This window comes from Doryrhamphus excisus, chromosome 7 (genome assembly GCF_030265055.1).
Source record: "Doryrhamphus excisus isolate RoL2022-K1 chromosome 7, RoL_Dexc_1.0, whole genome shotgun sequence".
NCBI lineage: Eukaryota > Metazoa > Chordata > Actinopteri > Syngnathiformes > Syngnathidae > Doryrhamphus > Doryrhamphus excisus.
This window is the reverse complement of record NC_080472.1, coordinates 3350869-3377037: the sequence shown is the minus strand read 5'-3', so window position 1 is coordinate 3377037 and position 26169 is coordinate 3350869. Positions and strand designations below refer to the sequence as shown.

Sequence of the window (26169 nt, the reverse complement as noted above, 5' to 3'; positions counted from 1 at the left end):
GCGACTATGAATGTGAGTGTGAATGGTTGTTTGTCTATATGTGCCCTGTGATTGGCTGGCCACCGGTGCACAGTGTACCCCGCCTCTCGCCCGAAGACTGTTGGGATAGGCTCCAGCACCCCCTGTGAGGATAAGCAGTAGAAAATGAATGAATGAATGAATGAATGAAAAACGGCTACATGAAATAAAAAGAAATAAGTCATTCGGGAGACGCATTCAAACATATAGTGATGTATTCTACACTGGCCACTAGGTGTCAGTAATGTTACTGTTATGTTGGCGGAGACACACAAGCACCAGGTTTGACAAGATTACATTCATTCAATATCAGTGCACCCTGGGACTGGTGGCCAGCCAATCACAGGGCACATATAGTCAAACAACCATTCACACTCACATTCATACCTATGGACAATTTGGAGTGGCTAATTAACCTAGCATGTTTTTGGAATGTGGGAGGAGTACCCGGAGAAAACCGGGGAGAACATGCAAACTCCACACAGATATGGCCGAGGGTGGAATCGAACCCTGGTCTCCTAGCTGTGAGGTCTGTGTGCTGACCACTCGACCACCGTGCAGCCTATAAGATTACATGTTGAATATTACAGTCACAATAACTAACCTAATACTGTTAAAACTTAACTCTGAACCTCTGATGTCACTTCCTGTCTTATATGTATTATTTTCTTTTATTATGTATTATGTATACTACAAGTGATAACCCTAACACAAAAAGTATCTGATATGTGAATATACAATATTGTGCTTTGCAGTCCATGTACCATGACCGGCAGGGAGTAGCAGTGGTGCCACCCACGGTACCGGGGGCCTTCCTGGGCTTGCCAGAAAAGGCCACCCTGAGGAAGCAGAAGTCCATAGGTATGATGTTCCTCCTGGTGTCTGCTTGGTTGCCCGTCATGTGGACTGCTCATCGAGTCCACCATTATTATATTGCATCCGGTCTCACATCAGGACTCGCTCCGTGCGCTCCAACGATATTAAAGCTAATTATAGATCGATATTAAAGCTAATTATAGATCAATTAGAATGATCGAGTCAGCAAAGTGTGCTTTCAGGCGAGGATATTGGAGGTCGTTAAGGTCAGCCACCGGGATGCCATGCGGCCTCATGGTATTCTTAGCGCTTGGGATTTATGGAATCTTTATATAGCATTTATTAAATAAAATAATGTATATATTATGTATATGTATTTTATGATTATTTATTTTATATTGATATTATTGATATAGTTTTAGCATTCTCTGGCTCTCTCCCCGAGAGGAGGAACTCTAAACAATCGGCACCAAACCAGAGAAGGAACAGAGCATTTCCTGTAAACCTGAGATGTGTCAACTTAAACTATTTATGAAAGCAGGAAGTGAACAAATGTAAGAGTTAGTGATTGTAAAAGTACCAGATGGAGGGGTAGGATTTAATAAGCTTTGCTTCTTCCTACTCCTTTTGGACATGTGGAACTGGGTACTGATTCAAATGAAATGAAAGCATTAGCATTAGCATTAGCATGACCGTATACCTTCTCTATCTCTTAAAGGTACAACAGAAGAGGAGAAACAGGGATTCCTGACACCTCCTCTGCTCAAGTTTTCCCGCAGCCTCTCCATGCCTGACACTTCAGAGGACATCCCCCCTCCCCCCGCCATTTCACCCCCCTCGCCCCCCGGCTACAACTCACCCGCCGCGGCCTCAGCGCCCAAGAGTTACGCGACCACAAGACCCAGCTTCACCCAAAACTCGGCAAACGCCGTGACGACCATCAGTCGAACCGCAGATGTCGGTACTTTGAGGCGGGGCTACTTCAGACAAAGTTCCGAGCATTTCGAAAGCACGCGCACGCGAGGGCGCACCCCCGTGCCCGAAAACCCTTACTCCGAAGTAGGCAATAAGAATTTGTACGTGCCGGCTAAACCGGCGCGACGGAAGGGCATGCTAGTAAAACAGCCAAACGTCGAGGACAGTCCAGAAAAAACCTGCCATATGCCGGCAAGCCCCTCGGGTGCCGTTTCCATGCCAACCACCCCCGTCGAGCGGACATGCTCCTCCATCCCCATCCCCACCATCATCGTCAAGGAGCCCTCCACCAGCAGCAGCGGCAAGAGTAGCCAGGGTAGCAGCATGGAGATTGAACCCACCACGCCGGAACACCCGTCTCTCATGCCCACCATTGGTGGGGGTCTGCGTCCCGAGGACCCGCTCTCCCTAAGCAACCCGTTTGCGGCGGCTATTGCCGGGGCAGTACGGGACCGAGAGAAAAGGCTCGAGGCCAAAAAGAACTCCATCGCCTTCCAGTCGATCGATATGGCGGACGATGACCTAAGCGGCCCGACGCCGACCCCTCGTCTTCGCCAGTCAAAGTCCATCGACGAGGGCATGTTTAGTAGTGATGAACGACTTCGAAGGATGATGGCCCCCCCGTTGCACCTGGGACCTCCCGTTGGGGGAGGCAGCGGCAACATGACGGACTTTAACACTCCGGAGCCCACAGTTGTTCGGGAGCCTTTGAATACCAGAACAGGCCAGTGTCTGAACCTGGACAGCCCGGTCAGCCTCCCAGCCACTTCCCCCAAGAGCCACTACCGGGCCAACGGGACCTACCTTCATCCTGTCACTGGGAAGCCCCTGGACCCCAACTCTCCCCTCGCGTTGGCCCTCGCAGCTCGGGACCGAGCCATGAAGGAGCAACAAAACCATCACCAAAATCCTCCTCAGGTTCCGCAAACCCCCAAACACGAAGCTCAGTCTTTACCCTTACAGCCGGGCCACAAACCCGACCTCAACCAGCCGCTCTTCATCGATACCAAGTTGCGGTCTGGGATTGAGACGAGTTTTGCCGCAATCTCATCGTCAACCATGGGCCGCCCAGGACGAGGCGGCTTGCGGCGGCAGTTGACTGAACAGAAATACGAGTCTGACGGGACCCGGGAGGAGCGAAAGCACCAGGCGGTGGAGGAGAGGAAGAGCGCACCGCCAGACGTGACCGACACGGCCAAGTCCACGGGGCTGTTGATGGTCCACACCAGCACGGACGCGAGCAAGAAGGTTAACAGCCAAGAGTTGGAAGGACAAGACAGCAACAGGCCGTCGGAGTTGAAAGACCCCAACCAACCCGATCCCCGTGGCGCCCAAGCGTTGTCCATTAACCCCCAGCCCGCCTCGGCACGAAGACGGAGCGTTCCTTTAGGCGAATCCGTGGACGAACCCGTGAAGCTGCCCTTCCGTATCCCCCCGCCCCCTCTGGCATCAGTCGACATCGATGAGGAGTTTGACTTCACGGACCCCCTCCCGCCTCCGCTGGAGTTCGCAAACAGCATCGACATTCCGGATGACCAGGCGAGCGCCATTGCAGAGATGATTCAGCAGCAGAGAAGGAACGGGGGCCTGCCGCCATACAACGCCCATGCGCCCCCGTCTGTTACGGACCAATACAAACGGGTGACAAACAGTATGCCCCCCTCGTATCCACCGCCCCCGCCGGACCCCGAATCAGGGGTGGGCGATTCTGGTATCGAAGAGGTAGACAGTCGCAGCAGTGGAGACCCTCAGCACATGGAGACCACCAGCACCGTGTCCAGCATCTCCACCCTGTCATCAGAGGGCGGCTTCTGTGACAGCGCCTTAGAGACTCTTCACGCCACTGCAGATGGTCACTCCTTCCTGGTGGATAGACCGCCCGTGCCGCCCAAACCCAAAGGCAAGTCCGTCATCAACAGAACATCGCTTTACCATGACGCGGTCATCGAGGAACCCCCGGAACCTTACGGGTCACCGCCTCAGGCTACTCCTGCTCCTCCTTCGTCCTCTGAAGCTCCTCGGACATCAAAGCTGTGGGGCGATCAACACCCCGAACTTCACAGCCCTCCATCGACACCAGACGCCAAGAACACCGTCATCACGGAGTTGAGCTCCATCCTGCAACACATGAATCGCGACCGGCCCCCCAAGTCGGGAGAAAGCCTGGATTCCCCCACAGGAAGCAGAGGGACCTTTGGAAGCAGGTAGGAGACGCCTCACCTTTTAACTGCTTGGTTGCTGGTACAAAAATATTTGCTGTCATATGTGTGTCTTATGTTTAAAATATTGGATATATGTCTTATGTTTCAAATATTGGTTATGTCTTATGTTTAAAATATTGGATATATATGTCTTATGTTTCAAATATTGGTTATGTCTTATGTTTCAAATATTGGATATATGTGTCTTATGTTTCAAATATTGGATATATATGTCTTATGTTTAAAATATTGGATATATATGTCTTATGTTTAAAATATTGGATATATGTGTCTTATGTTTCAAATATTGGTTATATGTGTCTTATGTTTAAAATATTGGATATATGTGTCTTATGTTTCAAATATTGGATATATATGTCTTATGTTTAAAATATTGGATATATATGTCTTATGTTTAAAATATTGGTTATATGTGTCTTATGTTTCAAATATTGGTTATATGTGTCTTATGTTTAAAATATTGGTTATATGTGTCTTATGTTTAAAATATTAGATATATATGTCTTATGTTTCAAATATTAGATATATATGTCTTATGTTTCAAATATTAGATATATATGTCTTATGTTTCAAATATTGGATATATATGTCTTATGTTTCAAATATTAGATATATGTGTCTTATGTTTCAAATATTAGATATATGTGTCTTATGTTTCAAATATTGGATATATATGTCTTATGTTTCAAATATTGGATATATATGTCTTATGTTTCAAATATTGGATATATATGTCTTATGTTTCAAATATTGGATATATGTGTCTTATGTTTCAAATATTAGATATATGTGTCTTATGTTTCAAATATTGGATATATATGTCTTATGTTTCAAATATTGGATATATGTGTCTTATGTTTAAAATATTGGATATATATGTCTTATGTTTAAAATATTGGATATATGTGTGTTATGTTTCAAATATTGGATATATGTGTCTTATGTTTCAAATATTGGATATATGTCTTATGGATGAAGCTTAAAGCTTGTGGTTGTCGTCTGATTACGTAGCAAACGGAAGAAGATCCTTCATTGTCGTCTCAAATTGTGAGGTTGGAATTCTGCTTAGCTGGGAACGTTAGAACGGATATAAACCATAGATTTTGCGGTCCGGCAATGTTTGAATGTTAGTAGCTTTCTCGTTTTTGTTGTTCAATTTCATAATCCTAGATTCATATTTTTTATGAGTTTTTAAAGGCATGTTTTATATGGCGGAAAAGACATAACACACCATTTTTCACAGTGAAGTTATTATACAAAAAATAAAATTAAATATTATACAGTAAACCTCGGATATATCGGACTCGGATATATCGGAAATTGGCTCACAACGGACAGATAAAAAAGAACCGATTTTTCTGTAATGCATTTCCAATAAAAATTCATTGCATATATCGGATTTTTTATAACGGATTTCGCCTATTTGGGACAAAATCTCCAGTCCCGTTCCAATGCATTTCCATGAAATTTCCCTGGCATATATCGGATGGCCGCATCGTGGCGCTCCGATTCGCCGAATCGTGACAGGCCGCTATACGACGTCATTTGCAGCGTTTGCAGCGTTGCCTGCGCGTCCAGGTACATTGGAAACATAGTCAAGGAAGTGCCTTTTTATAACGGATAAAATCCCATTTACGCATATACCGGATATAAATCCCATATATGCGTAAAACGGACATTTTCCGGTATACGCATATAACGGATTTCGCTTATATCGGACAAAACCAGTGGGAATAATTGAATCCGATATATCCGAGGTTTACTGTACAAAACTCACAAAGCTTTAAGGCATTGGTGGCTCCCAAAGTGCGGTACGCATACCCTTGGGTGTACGTGAATAAAAATGTAAAACGACTGGACTATATTAGCGCTGAACATGCTCGAATGCTGTATGTCAGTGGTGGGCAAACTACGGTCCTGGGGCCACATCCGTGTTTTAAATACGGCCCACCCGTTCTTTCCAAAGTATTTCAGTATTTTAGGTAGGTTTTTTTTTTTTTTTTTTTTTTTTTATCAATTTAGCTATTTGATGTGATCTGCTGTTAAGTGGGACACAAGCACATATGGCAGGATGCATGACTTTTAAAGATACAATAATTCCTTTTATGTGGACTCTTTGTGAATTATATGTGTATAATATATAGTGTGCTATATAAAATATATAATTTCTACCACTTAGACAACAACATTTTGCCAATTGGGAGGTATGAAAAAAATACAGTAATACAGTCGTCATTATCCCCTGGGGGGGGGCATGACAATAAAATCATTGAGATACACTGATTTAACCTAACATGCATATTTTTGGAAGTAGAAGGAAACCGGAGTACCTGGACAAAACCCATACATGGACAGGAAGAACACCAGACCACTATGCAATGGTCAAGACAACACAAATTCAAAGCACTTCAGTACCATGGATAGCGACCACAAACCCATTTCCCATATATTCCTATATATATATATATGTATATATGTGTATATATATATATGTTACCTCATCAGGCTATACCCAAAGAGGTACCCCACCTCCAGACCTAATCTAGGTCAAACATTTTTTCTCTTCATCAGAGTGTGATGGTCCTCCCCGAGGACCTGTGTGTAACGGGTGACCCCACCAGAGGCGTGAAAACTCCTCTACCATGATAAGGTGGTGTCTCAGGAAGGAGTTAAATATTCCATACACGTACAAATACATTGACCGAATAGAAAACGTCAAAAAGGCCAATTGACTTTTTTTGATCCATCAAGTCATCAAGTGTGAATACTACAAGGTTGTACTCGTGTTTAAGGAATACCAGAACCGGGTTTTCATGAAACTGTACCTGGACCACATCGGCTCATGTTTTTTTTTTACCCACCGTCACCAGAAAAGCGCTATAAATAATTCAGTGCTGTCATGCATTTTGCATGGACCGTCCATTTCTCAACAGAGGTGGAGGGAGAAGTGGAAAAAAGGTCGATTCCTTAGGCAATTCTTTTTTTTTTTTTTTGTTTAAATGAACATTTTATGTCCAAACGGTTACAGTGGATCCCCCCCCGCATGTTGGCCATTCGATATTCAAATACAGTAAACCTCGGATATATCGGATTCAATTGTTCCCACTGGTTTTGTCCGATATAAGCGAAATCCGTTATATGCGTATACCGGAAAATGTCCGTTTTACGCATATATGGGATTTATATCCGGTATATGCGTAAATGGGATTTTATCCGTTATAAAAAGGCACTTCCTTGACTATGTTTCCAATGTACCTGGACGCGCAGGCAACGCTGCAAACGCTGCAAATGACGTCGTATAGCGGCCTGTCACGATTCGGCGAATCGAAGCGATGCCACGATGCGGCCATCCGATATATGCCAGGGAAATTTCATGGAAATGCATTGGAACGGGACTGGAGATTTTGTCCCAAATAGGCGAAATCCGTTATAAAAAATCCGATATATGCAATGAATTTTTATTGGAAATGCATTACAGAAAAATCGCTTCTTTTTTTATCTGTCCGTTGTGAGCCAATTTCCGATATATCCGAGTCCGATATATCCGAGGTTTACTGTATATGCTTAGGCAATCATTTACTGGTACATGCAAAGCAATAACATTTGATATTAATGCTGGGAAGCCCAACAGTTACCCTGCATGCTTTGCGGGTTAAACGAGTAGCGATGCTCCGATCACTGAACTAAATTGTTCAGTGGGATCAAAACAAGCTCCAAACTAACTGCGTTGCTTGTTTGTTTTAAAAACACAAAGTCACCGTGGGGGGGGAAAAATATCACATTTGGAGTCTTTAGCCATTTTTATGTTAACTACCCAAAGAAGCCTAGCAGTGCCCCCTCCCCCCCCACATGATGTCATGTTTTCCTCATTTCCATCATCTGTCTGTCCATCATGTGGTGACATCACGCCTTTGTACTCATTTCATTTTCAGCTCATCTCCATTTTGTCCAGCCTCCTGTCGTTCCCTCATCTCTTCGCGTTCCCCCAGCTCCGCCTCACAGGTAGGATCCGCTCACCGCCGACTGACTGATGTCATCACTTGTGTGGTCATTTGTGTCACATCGTCATTTGGCCAATAGGTGGAAAGATTACTGTATTTATTAGACAGCAAACCACTCATCCACTGTGCAGCCTATTTGTCAACATTCATTCATTTTCTAGCGCTTATCCTCACGAGGGTCGCGGGGGTGCTGGAGCCTATCCCAGCTGTCTTTGGGCGAGAGGCCGGGCACCGTGCAGCCTATTTCTCAACATAGAACTTAATAATAATAATAATAATAATTAATAGTAGTAGTAATAATTAACGTAGCACCGCACCGAGTTTGGCATCGTAAGCTTTAAACCGGGATCGAACATCCCGTCAGCGCCTGCCGACGACTTGTAATCCGCCGCTTTTGTTTGGTTGTGTCAGCGTGCGAGACCCGCTCACGTCCACCTTTGGAGGGGGGGGGGCAATTATCACCCTCCATGTTCAGGGTTTGGTTTGGACGTCCTATCTCTGGCGGTGGTGGGGGGGGGCTGCCGGCCACCACCTTAGCAGATAAGGAAAAGGATGTCAGCGGGACGCCAGCGTGTGAAAAGGTGCCCCTTGCCGACATGCCAGTCAAGCAGATGGCAGCGTAGACACAAAGATGGCCGACATTCACACATGGTTTTTTTTTTTCACCGTCTGACTTCATCTTCTGCTGCCTTGCTTCTCTGCACAATAGAAATGTCCTCCATTGTTGTTTTTTTTCCCCGCACGGCTGGAATCAACGTTTTTTTCTTTCACATGCTGATTATTTTCTCTCTTTTTTTTTTTCTTATCCGAGTATGTTAGCCTCCCAGATTAAACGTGCGTCGGTTGTGCCTGTGGACGAGAGGGTTGCCTAGCAACCAGCTGATGAGAGCAGCCTCGGGGCCTGCAGTGATGTCAGCCCCAGTCGGAGGGGACGCGTGTGCGTGCGTGAGCAGCCTCGGCAGAGTTCAACATCGTTTCATGCAGTTCACGTGCCGCGCTGCTTTAGTAGGCCACCATTATGTAACCCGGCATAGCCGAGTCAGTGTGTGTGTGTGTGTGTGTGTGTGTGTGTTCTATAAATAAATGCAGTGTGCGTGTGCACGTTTGCCAACGAGTGCGAGCCTTTAATGCTGGAAAGAATGAAGGAGCGGTAAGATGTAAGATGTAAGATGTGTAGGCGTGGTGCAAGCGAGGTCTCCCACCTCCGTAGAAATATATCGACATCACTTTGTCCCCGACACTCATTTGTGTCGTCTCTGCACTCAACACGTGTTACTTTTTTTTAAATACGGGACAATCGAGTATTATTTTAATGCTGTTCTGTAATATTGTGTTTGCGTTGTTGTGAAAGTTGACGACAGTGGCAAAATATTCATTCATTCATTCATTTCATTTTTGGGTGCTTCTCAGGCCCCTGTTGAGTGTGTGTGAGGTTTCCCCCTTATTTTTGACCAGAAAAGTGCATTAAAAGCAAGTTGAAAAAAATGACAAAAACGACATACTAACCCCTTACGTTTTTTGTCAAAAATCATAAAATTAAAAACCTAGCATTTTATCCCATTTTTGGGTGCTCCTGTGGCCCCTGATGCGTGTGTGTGAGGTTTCCCCCTTATTTTTGACCAGAAAAGTGCATTAAAAGCAAGTTGAAAAAAATGACAAAAACGACATACTAACCCCTTACGTTTTTTGTCAAAAATCATAAAATTAAAAACCTAGCATTTTATCCCATTTTTGGGTGCTCCTGTGGCCCCTGATGCGTGTGTGTGAGGTTTCCCCCTTATTTTTGACCAGAAAAGTGCATTAAAAGCAAGTTGAAAAAAATGACAAAAACGACATACTAACCCCTTACGTTTTTTGTCAAAAATCACCAAATTAAAAACCTGGCATTTTATGCCTTTTTTGGGTGCTCCTGGGGCCCCTGATGCGTGTGTGTGAGGTTTCCCCCTTATTTTTGACCAGAAAAGATCATTAAAAGCAAGTTGAAAAAATGAAAAAAACGACATACTAACCCCTTACGTTTTTTGTCAAAAATCATAAAATTAAAAACCTAGCATTTTATCCCATTTTTGGGTGCTCCTGGGGCCCCTGTTGAGTGTGTGTGAGGTTTCCCCCTTATTTTTGACCAGAAAAGTGCATTAAAAGCAAGTTGAAAAGAATGAAAAAAAACGACATACTAACCCCTTACGTTTTTTTCAAAAAATCACCAAATTAAAAACCTGGCATTTTATGCCATTTTGGGGTGCTTCTCAGGCCCCTGATGCGTGTGTGTGAGGTTTCCCCCTTATTTTTGACCAGAAAAGATCATTAAAAGCAAGTTGAAAAAATGAAAAAAACGACATACTAACCCCTTACGTTTTTTGTCAAAAATCACCAAATTAAAAACCTGGCATTTTATGCCGTTTTTGGGTGCTTCTCAGGCCCCTGATGCGTGTGTGTGAGGTTTCCCGCGTTTTTTTGATCAGAAAAGTGACTTACAAGCAAGTTGAAAAAAATGAAAAAAACGACATACTAACCCCTTACGTTTTTTGTCAAAATGACCAAATTCAAACATTGGCATTTTATGCCGTTTTTGGGTGCTTCTGGGGCCCCTGTTGAGTGTGTGTGAGGTTTCCCCCTTATTTTTGACCAGAAAAGTGTATTTTCAGCAAGTTGAAAAAAATGAAAAAAAACGACATACTAACCCCTTACGTTTTTTTCAAAAAATCACAAAATTAAAAACCTGGCATTTTATGCCATTTTTGGGTGCTTCTCAGGCCCCTGCTGTGTGTGTATGAGGTTTCCCCCTTATTTTTGATCAGAAAAGTGCATTTTCAGCAAGTTGAAAAAACTGAAAAAACGACATACTAACCCCTTACGTTTTTTGTCAAAATGACCAAATTCAAACATTGGCATTTTATGCCGTTTTTGGGTGCTTCTGGGGCCCCTGTTGAGTGTGTGTGAGGTTCCCCCCTTATTTTTGACCAGAAAAGTGCATTTTCAGCAAGTTGAAAAAAATGACAAAAACGACATACTAACCCCTTACGTTTTTTGTCAAAATGACCAAATTAAAAACCTGGCATTTTATGCCGTTTTTGGGTGATTCTGGGGCCCCTGTTGAGTGTGTGTGAGGTTTCCCCCTTATTTTTGACCAGAAAAGTGCATTTTCAGCAAGTTGAAAAAAATGAAAAAAACGACATACTAACCCCTTACGTTTTTTGTCACAAAACACCAAATTAAAAACCTGGCATTTTATGCCATTTTTGGGTGCTTCTCAGGCCCCTGATGCGTGTGTGTGAGGTTTCCCCCTTATTTTTGATCAGAAAAGTGACTTACAAGCAAGTTGAAAAAACTGAAAAAAACGACATACTAACCCCTTACGTTTTTTGTCAAAAATCACAAAATTAAAAACCTGGCATTTTATGCTGTTTTTGGGTGCTTCTCGGGCCCCTGATGTGTGTGTGTGTGTGTGTGAGGTTTCCCCCTTATTTTTGACCAGAAAAGTGACTTAAAAGCAAGTTGGAAAACCTGAAAAAAACGACATACTAACCCCTTACGTTTTTTGTCAAAAATCACCAAATTAAAAACCTGGCATTTTATGCCGTTTTTGGGTGCTCCTGGGGCCCCTGTTGAGTGTGTGTGAGGTTTCCCCCTTATTTTTGACCAGAAAAGTGCATTTTCAGCAAGTTGAAAAAAATGACAAAAACGACATACTAACCCCTTACGTTTTTTGTCAAAAATCACAAAATTAAAAACCTGGCATTTTATGCCATTTTTGGGTGCTTCTCAGGCCCCTGATGCGTGTGTGTGAGGTTTCCCCCTTATTTTTGATCAGAAAAGTGCATTAGAAGCAAGTTGAAAAAAATGAAAAAATGACATACTAACCCCTTACGTTTTTTGTCAAAAATCACCAAATTAAAAACCTGGCATTTTATGCCGTTTTTGGGTGCTCCTGGGGCCCCTGTTGAGTGTGTGTGAGGTTTCCCCCTTATTTTTGACCAGAAAACTGCATTTTCAGCAAGTTGAAAAAAATGACAAAAACGACATACTAACCCCTTACGTTTTTTGTCAAAATGACCAAATTAAAAACCTGGCATTTTATGCCGTTTTTGGGTGCTTCTGGGGCCCCTGTTGAGTGTGTGTGAGGTTTCCCGTGTTTTTTTTATCAGAAAAGTGACTTACAAGCAAGTTGAAAAAAATGAAAAAAACGACATACTAACCCCTTACGTTTTTTGTCACAAAACACCAAATTAAAAACCTGGCATTTTATGCCATTTTTGGGTGCTTCTCAGGCCCCTGATGCGTGTGTGTGAGGTTTCCCGTGTTTTTTTGATCAGAAAAGTGACTTACAAGCAAGTTGAAAAAAATGAAAAAAACGACATACTAACCCCTTACGTTTTTTGTCAAAATGACCAAATTAAAAACCTGGCATTTTATGCCGTTTTTGGGTGATTCTGGGGCCCCTGTTGAGTGTGTGTGAGGTTTCCCCCTTATTTTTGACCAGAAAAGTGCATTTTCAGCAAGTTGAAAAAACGAAAAAAACGACATACTAACCCCTTACGTTTTTTGTCAAAAATCACCAAATTAAAATCCTGGCATTTTATGCCATTTTTGGGTGCTTCTGGGGCCCCTGTTGAGTGTGTGCGAGGTTTCCCCCTCATTTTTGACCAGAAAAGTGCATTTTCAGCAAGTTGAAAAAAATGACAAAAACGACATACTAACCCCTTACGTTTTTTGTCAAAAATCACCAAATTAAAAACCTGGCATTTTATGCCGTTTTTGGGTGCTTCTCAGGCCCCTGTTGAGTGTGTGTGAGGTTTCCCCCTTATTTTTGACCAGAAAAGTGCATTTTCAGCAAGTTGAAAAAAGTGAAAAAAACGACATACTAACCCCTTACGTTTTTTGTCAAAAATCACCAAATTAAAAACCTGGCATTTTATGCCATTTTTGGGTGCTTCTCAGGCCCTTGTTGTGTGTGTGTGAGGTTTCCCCCTTATTTTTGACCAGAATACTGCATTTTCAGCAAGTTGAAAAAACTGAAAAAAACGACATACTAACCCCTTATGTTTTTTGTCAAAAATCACCAAATTAAAAACCTGGCATTTTATGCAGTTTTTGGGTGCTCCTGGGGCCCTCGTTGAGTGTGTGTGAGGTTTCCCCCTTATTTTTGACCAGAAAAGTGCATTTTCAGCAAGTTGAAAAAAATGACAAAAACGACATACTAACCCCTTACGTTTTTTGTCAAAATGACCAAATTAAAAACCTGGCATTTTATGCCGTTTTTGGGTGATTCTGGGGCCCCTGTTGAGTGTGTGTGAGGTTTCCCCCTTATTTTTGACCAGAAAAGTGCATTTTCAGCAAGTTGAAAAAAATGAAAAAAACGACATACTAACCCCTTACGTTTTTTGTCACAAAACACCAAATTAAAAACCTGGCATTTTATGCCATTTTTGGGTGCTTCTCAGGCCCCTGATGCGTGTGTGTGAGGTTTCCCCCTTATTTTTGATCAGAAAAGTGACTTACAAGCAAGTTGAAAAAACTGAGAAAAACGACATACTAACCCCTTACATTTTTTGTCAAAAATCACCAAATTAAAAACCTGGCATTTTATGCCGTTTTGGGTGCTTCTCAGGCCCCTGATGTGTGTGTGTGAGGTTTCCCCCTTATTTTTGACCAGAAAAGTGCATTTTCAGCAAGTTGAAAAAATTGACAAAAACGACATACTAACCCCTTACGTTTTTTGTCAAAAATCACAAAATTAAAAACCTGGCATTTTATGCTGTTTTTGGGTGCTTCTCGGGCCCCTGATGTGTGTGTGTGTGTGTGTGAGGTTTCCCCCTTATTTTTGACCAGAAAAGTGACTTAAAAGCAAGTTGGAAAACCTGAAAAAAACGACATACTAACCCCTTACGTTTTTTGTCAAAAATCACCAAATTAAAAACCTGGCATTTTATGCCGTTTTTGGGTGCTCCTGGGGCCCCTGTTGAGTGTGCGTGAGGTTTCCCCCTTATTTTTGACCAGAAAAGTGCATTTTCAGCAAGTTGAAAAAAATGACAAAAACGACATACTAACCCCTTACGTTTTTTGTCAAAAATCACCAAATTAAAAACCTGGCATTTTATGCCATTTTGGGTGCTTCTCAGGCCCCTGATGCGTGTGTGTGAGGTTTCCTGTGTTTTTTTGACCAGAAAAGTGCATTTTCAGCAAGTTAAAAAAAATGAAAAAAACGACATACTAACCCCTTACGTTTTTTCCAAAAAATCACCAAATTAAAAACCTGGCATTTTATGCCATTTTTGGGTGCTCCTGGTGCCCCTGTTGAGTGTGTGTGAGGTTTCCCCCTTATTTTTGATCAGAAAAGTGCATTTTCAGCAAGTTGAAAAAAATGACAAAAACGACATACTAACCCCTTACGTTTTTTGTCAAAAATCACAAAATTAAAAACCTGGCATTTTATGCCGTTTTTGGGTGCTTCTGGGGCCCCTGTTGAGTGTGTGTGAGGTTTCCCGTGTTTTTTTTATCAGAAAAGTGACTTACAAGCAAGTTGAAAAAAATGAAAAAAACGACATACTAACCCCTTACGTTTTTTGTCAAAATGACCAAATTAAAAACCTGGCATTTTATGCCGTTTTTGGGTGATTCTGGGGCCCCTGTTGAGTGTGTGTGAGGTTTCCCCCTTATTTTTGACCAGAAAAGTGCATTTTCAGCAAGTTGAAAAAACGAAAAAAACGACATACTAACCCCTTACGTTTTTTGTCAAAAATCACCAAATAAAAATCCTGGCATTTTATGCCATTTTTGGGTGCTTCTGGGGCCCCTGTTGAGTGTGTGCGAGGTTTCCCCCTCATTTTTGACCAGAAAAGTGCATTTTCAGCAAGTTGAAAAAACTGAAAAAAACGACATACTAACCCCTTACGTTTTTTGTCAAAAATCACCAAATTAAAAACCTGGCGTTTTATGCCGTTTTTGGGTGCTTCTCAGGCCCCTGTTGAGTGTGTGTGAGGTTTCCCCCTTATTTTTGACCAGAATACTGCATTTTCAGCAAGTTGAAAAAAATGAAAAAAACGACATACTAACCCCTTACGTTTTTTGTCAAAAATCACCAAATTAAAAACCTGGCATTTTATGCCGTTTTTGGGTGCTTCTCAGGCCCCTGTTGAGTGTGTGTGAGGTTTCCCCCTTATTTTTGACCAGAAAAGTGCATTTTCAGCAAGTTGAAAAAAGTGAAAAAAACGACATACTAACCCCTTACGTTTTTTGTCAAAAATCACCAAATTAAAAACCTGGCATTTTATGCCATTTTTGGGTGCTTCTCAGGCCCTTGTTGTGTGTGTGTGTGAGGTTTCCCCCTTATTTTTGACCAGAAAAGTGCATTTTCAGCAAGTTGAAAAAAATGAAAAAAACGACATACTAACCCCTTACGTTTTTTGTCAAAAATCACCAAATTAAAAACCTGGCATTTTATGCAGTTTTTGGGTGCTCCTGGGGCCCTCGTTGAGTGTGTGTGAGGTTTCCCCCTTATTTTTGACCAGAAAAGTGCATTTTCAGCAAGTTGAAAAAAATGAAAAAAACGACATACTAACCCCTTACGTTTTTTGTCAAAATGACCAAATTCAAACTCTGGCATTTTATGCCGTTTTTGGGTGCTTCTGGGGCCCCTGTTGAGTGTGTGTGAGGTTTCCCCCTTATTTTTGACCAGAAAAGTGCATTTTCAGCAAGTTGAAAAAAATGAAAAAAAAACGACATACTAACCCCTTACGTTTTTTGTCAAAAATCACAAAATTAAAAACCTGGCATTTTATGCTGTTTTTGGGTGCTTCTCAGGCCCCTGATGTGTGTGTGTGAGGTTTCCCCCTTATTTTTGACCAGAAAAGTGCATTTTCAGCAAGTTGAAAAAAATGACAAAAACGACATACTAACCCCTTACGTTTTTTGTCAAAATGACCAAATTAAAAACCTAGCATTTTATGCCGTTTTTGGGTGCTTCTGGGGCCCCTGTTGAGTGTGTGTGAGGTTTCCCTCTTATTTTTGACCAGAAAAGTGCATTTTCAGCAAGTTGAAAAAAATGAAAAAAACGACATACTAACCCCTTACGTTTTTTGTCAAAAATCACCAAATTAAAAACCTGGCATTTTATGCAGTTTTTGGGTGCTCCTGGGGCCCCTGTTGAGTGTGTGTGAGGTTTCCCCCTTATTTTTGACCAGAAAAGTGCATTTTCAGCAAGTTGAAAAAACTGAAAAAAACGACATACTAACCCCTTACGTTTTTTGTCAAAATGACCAAATTCAAACTCTGGCATTTTATGCCTTTTTTGGGTGCTCCTGGGGCCCCTGTTGAGTGTGTGTGAGGTTTCCCCCTTATTTTTGACCAGAAAAGTGCATTTTCAGCAAGTTGAAAAAAATGACAAAAACGACATGCTAACCCCTTACGTTTTTTGTCAAAAATCATAAAATTAAAAACCTAGCATTTTATCCCATTTTTGGGTGCTCCTGGGGCCCCTGTTGAGTGTGTGTGAGGTTTCCCCCTTATTTTTGACCAGAATACAGCATTTTCAGCAAGTTGAAAAAACTGAAAAAAACGACATACTAACCCCTTACGTTTTTTGTCAAAAATCATCAAATTAAAAACCTGTCATTTTATGCCGTTTTTGGGTGCTCCTGGGGCCCCTGTTGAGTGTGTGTGAGGTTTCCCCCTTATTTTTGACCAGAATACTGCATTTTCAGCAAGTTGAAAAAACTGAAAAAAACGACATACTAACCCCTTACGTTTTTTGTCAAAAATCATCAAATTAAAAACCTGGCATTTTATGCCATTTTTGGGTACGATGTGAATAGGACACCCGGGTGGGTATCGGGTGGAAATGAAAGTTAGTTTGCTTAAGCTGCAACCCGACCTCGGATAAGCGGAAGATGATGGATGGATGGTTTGATGACAGAAGGCTAGCAGATGGCCCGTTTGTCAGTTCATCAATGTGTTATGTTCTTCTATGCCTCCCCTTTAGCACGCGTGTGTTTGTGTGTCTTCATGTATGATGTCCACCATGTGTCTAATGTCCCAAATGTCTCCATCTCATCCATCCTACATGGCATCCCCATGAAAACGGTGGAAAACTTTAGTATCCAGTTAGCAGCCATGCACGTCTAATGGCCTCATTTTGTTTTTGGCAGAATGACCCCCTTACCCCCCAGCCCCCACCGCCCCTCGGGCCCTTCCATATGTTCCAGAAGAAGGGATGTAGCCATATATAGGGTGCATGTAGCGTCTCGCTGCTGGTGACAAAACAGTCGTTTTGGCAGCACGGAGGTCAGATGTACCCTGATTTTTGTGCCCTAAGCTTTGTCGTCTCATCAGCAGTCAGACGGCGTTAGCATAAACGTGCTGACGGGTCAGCTCGTGAGGTTGGCGAACGCGCGCAGCAGGGAATCAGATCCTTACAGCAAGGTGAAAGAAGGGCTTGGGTTGGTTGATTTGGGTAGGGATTGTCATGTTTGCTGCACGTGTGTGTCGACAACCGCTTTGGAATCATGCTAATATCTAGCCATGTTGTGGCACGTTTGTGCCTGGGGTTTGAACGTCCGCTACAATGACACGTAGCCTGGTTTAAACGTGAAATGGTGCTCTAATCTTGGAGCGACTAGCATGAATCTGCCAACAATGGACTCGCTCATAAAAAGGCGTACAGTGATCGCTTATCATTTATCGTGGTTGATTGGTTCCAAACCCGACTGTGATAAATGAATTTGAATATTTTGGCAGCTAGCATGGAAAAACTGTTTATGACTTTGTTTTTTTTAACATTAGAGCCCTGTATACATAAAATAGCACCCCTATGTTCACCTTTACACTTGTATTACAATATTGTAGATATATAACAGAAAATACACAATTGAAGACTTGTGTGTTTTCCGGTAGGTGTGAATCTTGGCGGGAATGCTCGTGTCCCGAGATTGGCTAGATTTTGTAGGGCACTCTGGTTACGTCAACAATAACAATGATGTCACCAGAGGTGATGAACTGTAATTATTGCATGTAAGATGATGGCTACAACAATAACTGGGAGGACCAGTCAGGGATTAGTTTGTGTATTCTGCCACCTGCTGGTCTTTTAGAGCATTACATTATCTTTCCAAATACTATGCCTTTATTGTCACACTGCTGTTTTTATAGCTAAGATTTCTAGCTAGATTATTTTTTGTTGTTTTTTTTGTATTTCCAAAAATCCCACAGTAGTAACCAGTCACCTCTCTCCCCCCCCCTCAGGCCCCCAACCGAAGACTCAGGAATGCGTAGCAACGCCGCCGCCGCCGCCGCACTCACCTCCACGCCTCCTAGCAGCCTTCCTTCTCAGACACACCCATGCAGCCCTCCGGACTCCGCCTCCTCCCTCACCCCCTGCTCGTCGCTGCCGCCCTCGGTGTCGCCCACCCTCACGGACGTCTTCGGCCTGCCCACCCCGCCCATGGGGAGCGGCGGAGGATACAGCCTGAGCTCCTCGTGCGGCGGCAGCGGGAGCTCGCGTTCGCCGTCGCCGCTGACTCTCATGCAGGCGGTGGCGGCGTCGGGGAAGCCCTTCGCCTCCAAGCCCATGGAACTGTGGAACAAGTACGACGTGGCCGATTGGCTGGAGAGCCTCAACCTGGGAGAGCACAGAGACGCTTTCCTGGACAACGAGATCGAGGGCGCACACCTGCCCTCCTTGCAGAAGGAGGACCTGATAGACCTGGGCGTCACCAGGGTGGGGCACCGCATGAACATCGAGAGGGCCCTCAAGCTGCTGCAGGACAGATAAGCCCAGAGGAGGAGGAGCACGCGGACATGGACGCGGGAAGGTCACACTCGGAGCACAGGCCCCAGGAGAGGGAGGTCTTCTTCATCAGCTCACATTGTGGAAGTTTGTCCAAGTGGATGCTGCCTTTTGCTTTTTTTTTTTTTGGTTTTATTTCTCCTCCATCTCAGCACTGCCGTCCAGTCCGCAACGCCCTCTTGCGGGGATGTCTGAAAGAGAGGAATATTGTGTGGAAATGACGACTTCCACACCAAGACTGGAACTCATCTAGCTTCACTTTTGGAATACTAAAGACCTTTTCCATGTGGCCCACGCGTGGGCGCATGAAAACCAGCTGAGCTGGTCTTTGTTCCTTTTCTATCTTTGCTAGAATTTGTTGAGAGAATAATATTTCTTCACTAGAGTCCTACCGTTATATTTCTGGGTGCGTCTGAGGTGGTACAAACACTTTTTAACAATGACAACGTTGAGCTGACATGTCAGAACGCAACACACACACACTTATTGCACACACAAATGGACCAGTGAAGTGCCACGGTCTTCACAGGTGTACACACACACACGTACAGTTAGAGAGATGGCCATTGCCCGATACCCACAAGCTTCAAGATGGCCAACCAAAACATTAGAGGAGTTCACCCTGGTAAAGTCACATCAGATTGACACCTTGTCCTTTTTCCTTCAAATTGTGTGTGTGTGTGTTTTGGTAGGCCTCCCTACAGAGAAACTAGAGCATCACCTTTTTCTTTTGTAACACAACTGTGACCAGCACTTACAAAGATGATATAATTATCCATATGTAATATTTGATATTTCTCCTGTAGCTGCCTTCATAAAAGAGTTTCCCCAACAGGCGTCTTAAAATGCTTCACTTGCTCCGATGTTGGCGTCACTCAATCAACGTAAGAGGATATTGAGCTCACTAGATTAGGGGTGTCCAAAGTGTGGCCCGGGGGCCATACGAAGCTCACAGCAGTTTATTTATTATTTAGTTTTTTATTGGCATGCAGCACATACTAAAATTGAAAATATTATGGGAATGGAGTTATAATTATGAGAATAAAATTGACAATAAAAAAGTTGATTTTTTTTGGAAAATTCAACAAAAACAGCAGAAGCGAATAAAGCCAAAATGTAAGAAAAAACAGTCACAAGTTTAGGAGAATAAACTTAAAAAATAATTTTAAAAAAATAATTAGCTTAGCATTAAAAAGTCACAATATGAGAAACAAACAAAACAAAGTCATATTTTGGAAAGTTAGGCTACAGAAAAAAGTTAATAATAATACAAGAATAAAGTCAAAAATGTTCTAAGTCATAAATACAAGGAAAATTAAAAACAGCACATATGGAAAAAAGCTGTAATTTTACAAAAATAAAGTAAAAATATTATGGGATTGAAGTCATAAGTAATAGAAGACAATTTAGAAAGAAAGAAAATGTTGTTAGATGACAAAACAAAGTTGTAATTTTTGAAAATTGGGTTACAGAAAAAAATATAATGTTGCAAGAATTAAGTCAAAATATTATGTCAATATATTAATAAGTCATAGTTATGAGAGGAAAATTTTATAAGGTTGAAATAGTTGGAAAAAAATCAAAAAATCAAAAAAATTGTTGGAATTTTTACAAGAATAAACTTGAAGAGAAAGTTTTAATCTAACGGATATTAAAGAAAAAAGTTTTTTTTTTTTACTTAATAAATCTAATGACTAAAACAAAACAGGTGTAATTTAAAAAAAAATAGGTTAGGGAAAAAATTGTAATGTTCCCTAAAGAAAATGTATAAATTGAGGATTTATGAGTAAGAAATTATTAAGAAAGTTTAAATATAAGACTGAAGTTGATACTATCATATGCATTTTCAACTAGTGTATATCACAAAGCTAAGAATTCATTAAAATACATAATTACCATATGAAAGTTCATCATGCGGCCCCCCTGGTGGAAGAAGGTTTGGACACCCCTGCTCTAGATGTTGAGATCCACAGGTTTAAAACCAGGAGGTGGACTGTTTGGTCCCCATTAGAGATTGGAAGCCTGCAAGCAAAGCACAGCATTTATTTTGTATTTTATTCACTTTCAAACACATCAAATAAGTTTCCCGCTTTGTTGCTGGAATGTCGATTTTATTCCTGAAAATCCAGTCAATTCCAAAAGGATGCTGCCATCAAATACAATTCAGTCCCACAAAGCAAATGGATGCACACTTAGCGTAGTTTGTCTTTGGGGATAAACAATGTAAATAATTATCTGTGACGCAGGCAGCATATTTCAAAATAAAGTACCCAGGGTTTTACGTCCACAGGCTGCCCCTTGACCTTAGTATTTGTGACTTGTAACTAGCGGACTTGTTTGTGAAGCTGGTTTATGCCATCCGGTCCAGCCTAGTTGTTGAAAAGGTGTACATACGCGTGTTAAAAAACAAAAACTAACAAAAAAAACGAGGTTAGCCGGAGGTTTGGAGTGAAAACAATCGTAGGAAGGTTCCCTGCTAACCCGACGGCCAAAGCTGCACCCCCGTCTTCATAGCTCCCACTTCCTGTTTTGCCCCCGAAGTATGTAGAGCACACTTCCTGTGTGTGCTTTAATCTGGATATCCCAAATAGAAATACTGTAGTAGTATTCAACAAAGTTAGGTGGTTTCAACCTCCCGCTGGGCTGTGGCGGTGCAGCCCGGGAGTGAAACTAGCAACGCTCTGTGTTCTGTGAACATTGGCCGCAGAGAGACTTGGCACGGGACAATGCTGCTAGAAACGAGTATCTTATTTTGAAAAACACACACAGCGACGTGTCAGCCACGGGGAAGAAAAGCACAGTATTTTTCAACATTTGTATAGAGTTCTATGACATTTTATAGAGATTATCTTCACAAATATATATATATATGTTCGGCGCCGATGTGTGGATTTGCCAAATACAGAAATATTATATAGATACAAGCGTGGATAATATTATTATTAGACTTATGGGTTATGTAAGAAGCAATATTTATTCTGAATGAATCTCCTTTGTTGTGTTTTTTTTCCCATTTGAAAGTGACATATCACAATGATGACTTGTTTGTGTTTCAATAAAGTGTTGCCTAGATACTCCAGTACCAGTACCACACTAAGATTGGTCACCAAAACCAGGTTTCCTCTTACCGATACTTGCCTAACCGTCATCATCATCATCATCCTCGCCATCCCTGACCTGAGAGAGTACTGCTTGTACACAGAAAAAAGTTCAATCTCGTGTGCTGGCCATCTTGGTAGGACAGTCAAAGAAACACAACCTCGTAGACGCTATATACGCGCTATATACACGCTATATACACGCTATACGGCTGTGTCTCAACTCGCACGCTAACGTGTTTAGTACCTGACCAAAAACCCCAAATGGTGCGCAACATTGGACCCGAACCACAAGGGATGAAAGAGTCGTTCAAAACTGACTTTTACTGAATCGGGACCTCGGGAAGCGATCCGGCGGGACTGCGAGTGCTAGCTAAGTTAAAAAAGAAACCAGTTAGCATGTCATTAATTGCGCAACCATTTCTTAATTAGAGCCCGACCGATATTGGATTTATGAAAAAAAAGCTGATATCTGATATATCGGCTAATATATGGAAAAAAAGTATTTTCTACTGCTTATCCTTGCGGGGGTGCTGGAGCCTATCCCAGCTGTCTTCGGGCAAGAGGCGGGGTGCACCCTGGACTGGTGGCCGGCCAATCACAGGGCACATATAGACAAACAACCAACTGGAGTTGAACACACAGATGGCTGAGGGTGGAATCGAACTCGGGTCCCCTAGCTGTGTGGCCTGCAATTTAACCGCTCGTCAGCCGTGGAGCCTATACATGAACATTCGTTCATTTTCTACCGCTTAACCTCACAAGGATCGAGGGTGGTGCTGGAGCCTATCCCAGCTGTCTTGGGGCAAGAGGCGGGGTACACCCTGGACTGGTGGCCGGCCAATCACAGGGCACATATAGACAAACAACCATTCACACTCACATTCATACCTATGGACAATTTGGAGTCGGCAATGAAATTAACCTAGCATGTTTTTGGAATATGGGAAGAAACCGGAGTACCCGGAGAGAACATTCAAACTCCACACAGAGATGGCCGAGGGTGGAATCGAACCCAGGTCCCCTAGCTGTGCAGGCTGCGCGTTAACCACTCGCCCATACATGATGATAAATTCCCAAAATAGTATTCAAGGCAAAGCGGAATAGCACTAAATGAAAATAAGGAAATTGAACATGAGGACTTGCCTGTGATTTACCTTTAGTTGTTGCCACAAATGAGTAGTATTCTTTGCTTTGCTGGTTCTGAATCCCCGTCTAACATCACGCTGGACGCCTCCACGCCGTCCTCCTCGCCTCTGCCTGTCAAATAACAACATAAACACTTGGTCATTAGCTTAGTATTGGATACTATAGTCGAGCATTTTCAAACCACAACAAATGGCGGATTAGGCTAACAGTCATGCTACATAAGCTAATGTCGGGTGCGTGTTTCACCTGGTGTATGTGTTTTAAAAGACCTAGCGTATAGAAAATATATATGGATAGTCACAACAACATCTTACCAATATCAGCGAGTCATATTTACTAGCTATTGAACAGTTTCCATCTACGTTTATTTCGTTTAAAACGCCTTAAAACGTTTAAAATGGCGGACGTGTCAATTAGCAGTCACCAGCTGTGTTTAGCTAACACAGCTTATCCTACGTTATAATACAATCTCCAAAACTTGAAACGTGATAGCTACAATGTTCTCCTTGACAGAGCTTTTGGTTATATGGTTCTACAAAGTCACAGTTTACTTACCATGCTGGGAAAAATGAAGTTTATTGTCGCGTTTGAGGTCTTCCCGTTGCGGGTTGAGTGACGAAGCGGCAATGCGCAGCTGCGTCTGTGTGAGGGGGCGGGGCGAGTACGGGTACCAGCCAGTGAGCCGGTGAGTCTCCACGACAAGCAGAAAGTAACATATCGGCTACATTTGAACCGATCTTGACCCACTAACCATGCAGACATTTCAGGTATCAAACTTATTGCCACCCCCAGTGAAACATTTCGGTCGGGCTCTAAATCTCTAAAATAAATGTGTAGCCCAGTGGAGAAGCAACAGGACCCGATAAAAGGAACGATTCACTGACTCACGATGTGTAAAACGTAGGCGACTTGAGTACCCGACTCATGAACGAGTCGGTAAAAGGAATCAATTTTCCCATCACTACTTAATAACAATCGCCATCTTGGCTACTATTTATGTGTGAAAGGTAGGGTTGGGTGGGTTGGTGTCCATTTCATAGTAGTGGTGATTTTGACTTATTTTCAAGATTATTGAATAATTTTGTGATTTTTTTTCTCCAGAAGGTTGTTGAATACGTATATATTTCTTCACAATGTTATTATAAAAAATTATAATAATATAACAATACATTATATAGCAGCATCAACATAATAAAATGACTCCCTTTTATTACATGCAATTGTGCAAATGACCCCATATATCCTCGTAAATAATAATAATAAAAATAATGAAAATAGGCCGCAGAACATAACATCTCATTGACTATACGGTGGTAATATTTCATGTCAATGTAATAATGCAGGTCAAATGTACATTTTGCACTGTGTTCAGCAGTCCTTGAATGCACCATAGTTGTGTGCAGGTACAATGCAAAGGTTTGTTGGCCAATGGAAGCATTCATTAGTGGTGAGTAGTGAGGCGTTTTATACTTGAAATGTGTTTAATATTAATTTAGGGCTTAAACCTGCACGAGTGAACAGCGGCAATTGAAGAGAGAGGGGGAGGGGATCTGGGCATTTTGTAAAGCAACACATGTAGATATAAGATATGTACATATATTTCAAGAAAAACTTTTTCCAAATATTTCTTCTGAATATTTTTTATTATAGTAATATTATGACTTTATTGTCATAATGTTTTAATTTAATTATTTTTAAATTGCAACTTTATTTAGTTTTGCTTATATCCTTTTGTTGCTTAATATTTAAACTTTACCCTACTAAAATGACATTATTTTTTCCTCATATTATGGTGTTATTCTCGTGAAATTGCGACTTTTTTTTCTTCTTGTAATACGACTTTTATGTCTTAATATTTTGACTTTATTCTGGTGAAATTACTGCAGATTTTTTTTTCCAATAATTTCAATTTTATGTTTGTAAATTTTCTTCTACAGATATTTGGACTTTATTCCCATCATATTAAAACTTCATTTTTATTTTAGTTGTTTGTTTCCTCATCATATTACCACTTTTTTTTTACGTTTTTAAAAAATAGTTCTACTTTAAAATTGTGTTATTTAGGGATGTCTGATAAGTATCGGTACAGATAATTATTGGGCCGAAAAATTGGGCATAAAAATGCAATATTGGTTTATATATCGGTTTTCGGCAAAAAAGGCTAATATTGGACATCCCTAGTGTTTTTTTCTCATATTATTACATTTTTCTCATTTAAAAATGTGTTTGATTACTTTGATTCTTCTTTGGATTTTATGCATATTTTTCCCTTCCCCCCCCATTTTAAGACTATATTTATCGAAATGTTTTGCGGGTCACAAAAGGCCCCCGGGCCACACTTGGGTGCTCACCACTGACGAATGCATGATGGAATGGGAGCCTGTCACTGCCGACAAACCGTGGTGCATTCAAGGGCCACCAAACTGTGAAATTTGAGGGAAAAAAAGAAGCATGAAGGCATCATTGTGGTATTTTGATTGTTTATGCTGCACATTTTACCTGTATTATCACATACGAGTAAATTATTACCGACTTAGTGCCTATTTTTGGAGGCGGAAAAAAAAAATTACGTACGTTTGGACCAAAAATGGAGTGGATTTGAGACACAGCCTAAGAGTTGTGGCTCTGTAGGTCAGCAAGTCACCACGTAGTCGTTTTAGTGTTAAAAACAAAAAAAATGAAAAACATAAAAGCGAGTAGATGTAGTGAGAAGGGTCACCATGTTTAGGACAAGCATGGCTCACTAAACGTCCATGAAACCCTTTTCTAACCCACCTTTCTCATTGTCCAACTTCTTTTGCTTTCATGATTAGAATTGGATTCTCGGAAGTCTTCATAGAGACTAAGATGTTTTGTGCAAAGACTTGTGTTCATGTTTTTCTATGTTGCTGTAATTTTGTGCTTTGAGAGTCACCACAACTCGTTCTTGAAATGAAGGAGAGAGAGAATGTTCCCGTCATGCACTCTTCATTCCCTCATGCCCCAGAAAACCCTCAACAATTCTTGTATGGCAACCAAAAGTCACTGTAAGAAATAAATATCATATTGCACTAGCCTATGTGTCCTTGTCAGTGATTGGCTTGGAGAATCGCGCCTCTGGGAAGTACCTC

General features: G+C 41.8%; 1 protein-coding gene across 8 annotated transcripts in view; it reads left to right on the top strand.

Moving 5' to 3' along the window:
• LOC131132104 (SH3 and multiple ankyrin repeat domains protein 2-like) overlaps positions 1 to 26112 on the top strand; it is a 153031-nt gene extending 126919 nt beyond the window's left edge. For 7 of the 8 annotated variants that reach the window (XM_058077384.1, XM_058077383.1, XM_058077379.1 and 4 more), the window contains 3 exons: positions 774 to 879; positions 1553 to 4013; positions 18269 to 26112. In XM_058077384.1, the coding sequence (XP_057933367.1) occupies positions 774 to 879; positions 1553 to 4013; positions 18269 to 18797 (3096 nt within the window). In that variant the 3' untranslated portion in view covers positions 18798 to 26112. Of the gene's footprint in view, positions 1 to 773; positions 880 to 1552; positions 4014 to 7963; positions 8034 to 18268 lie in introns of all 8 variants that reach the window. The other variant, XM_058077387.1, reaches the window with a different exon arrangement.
• The last annotated feature ends 57 nt before the right edge of the window (positions 26113 to 26169 follow it).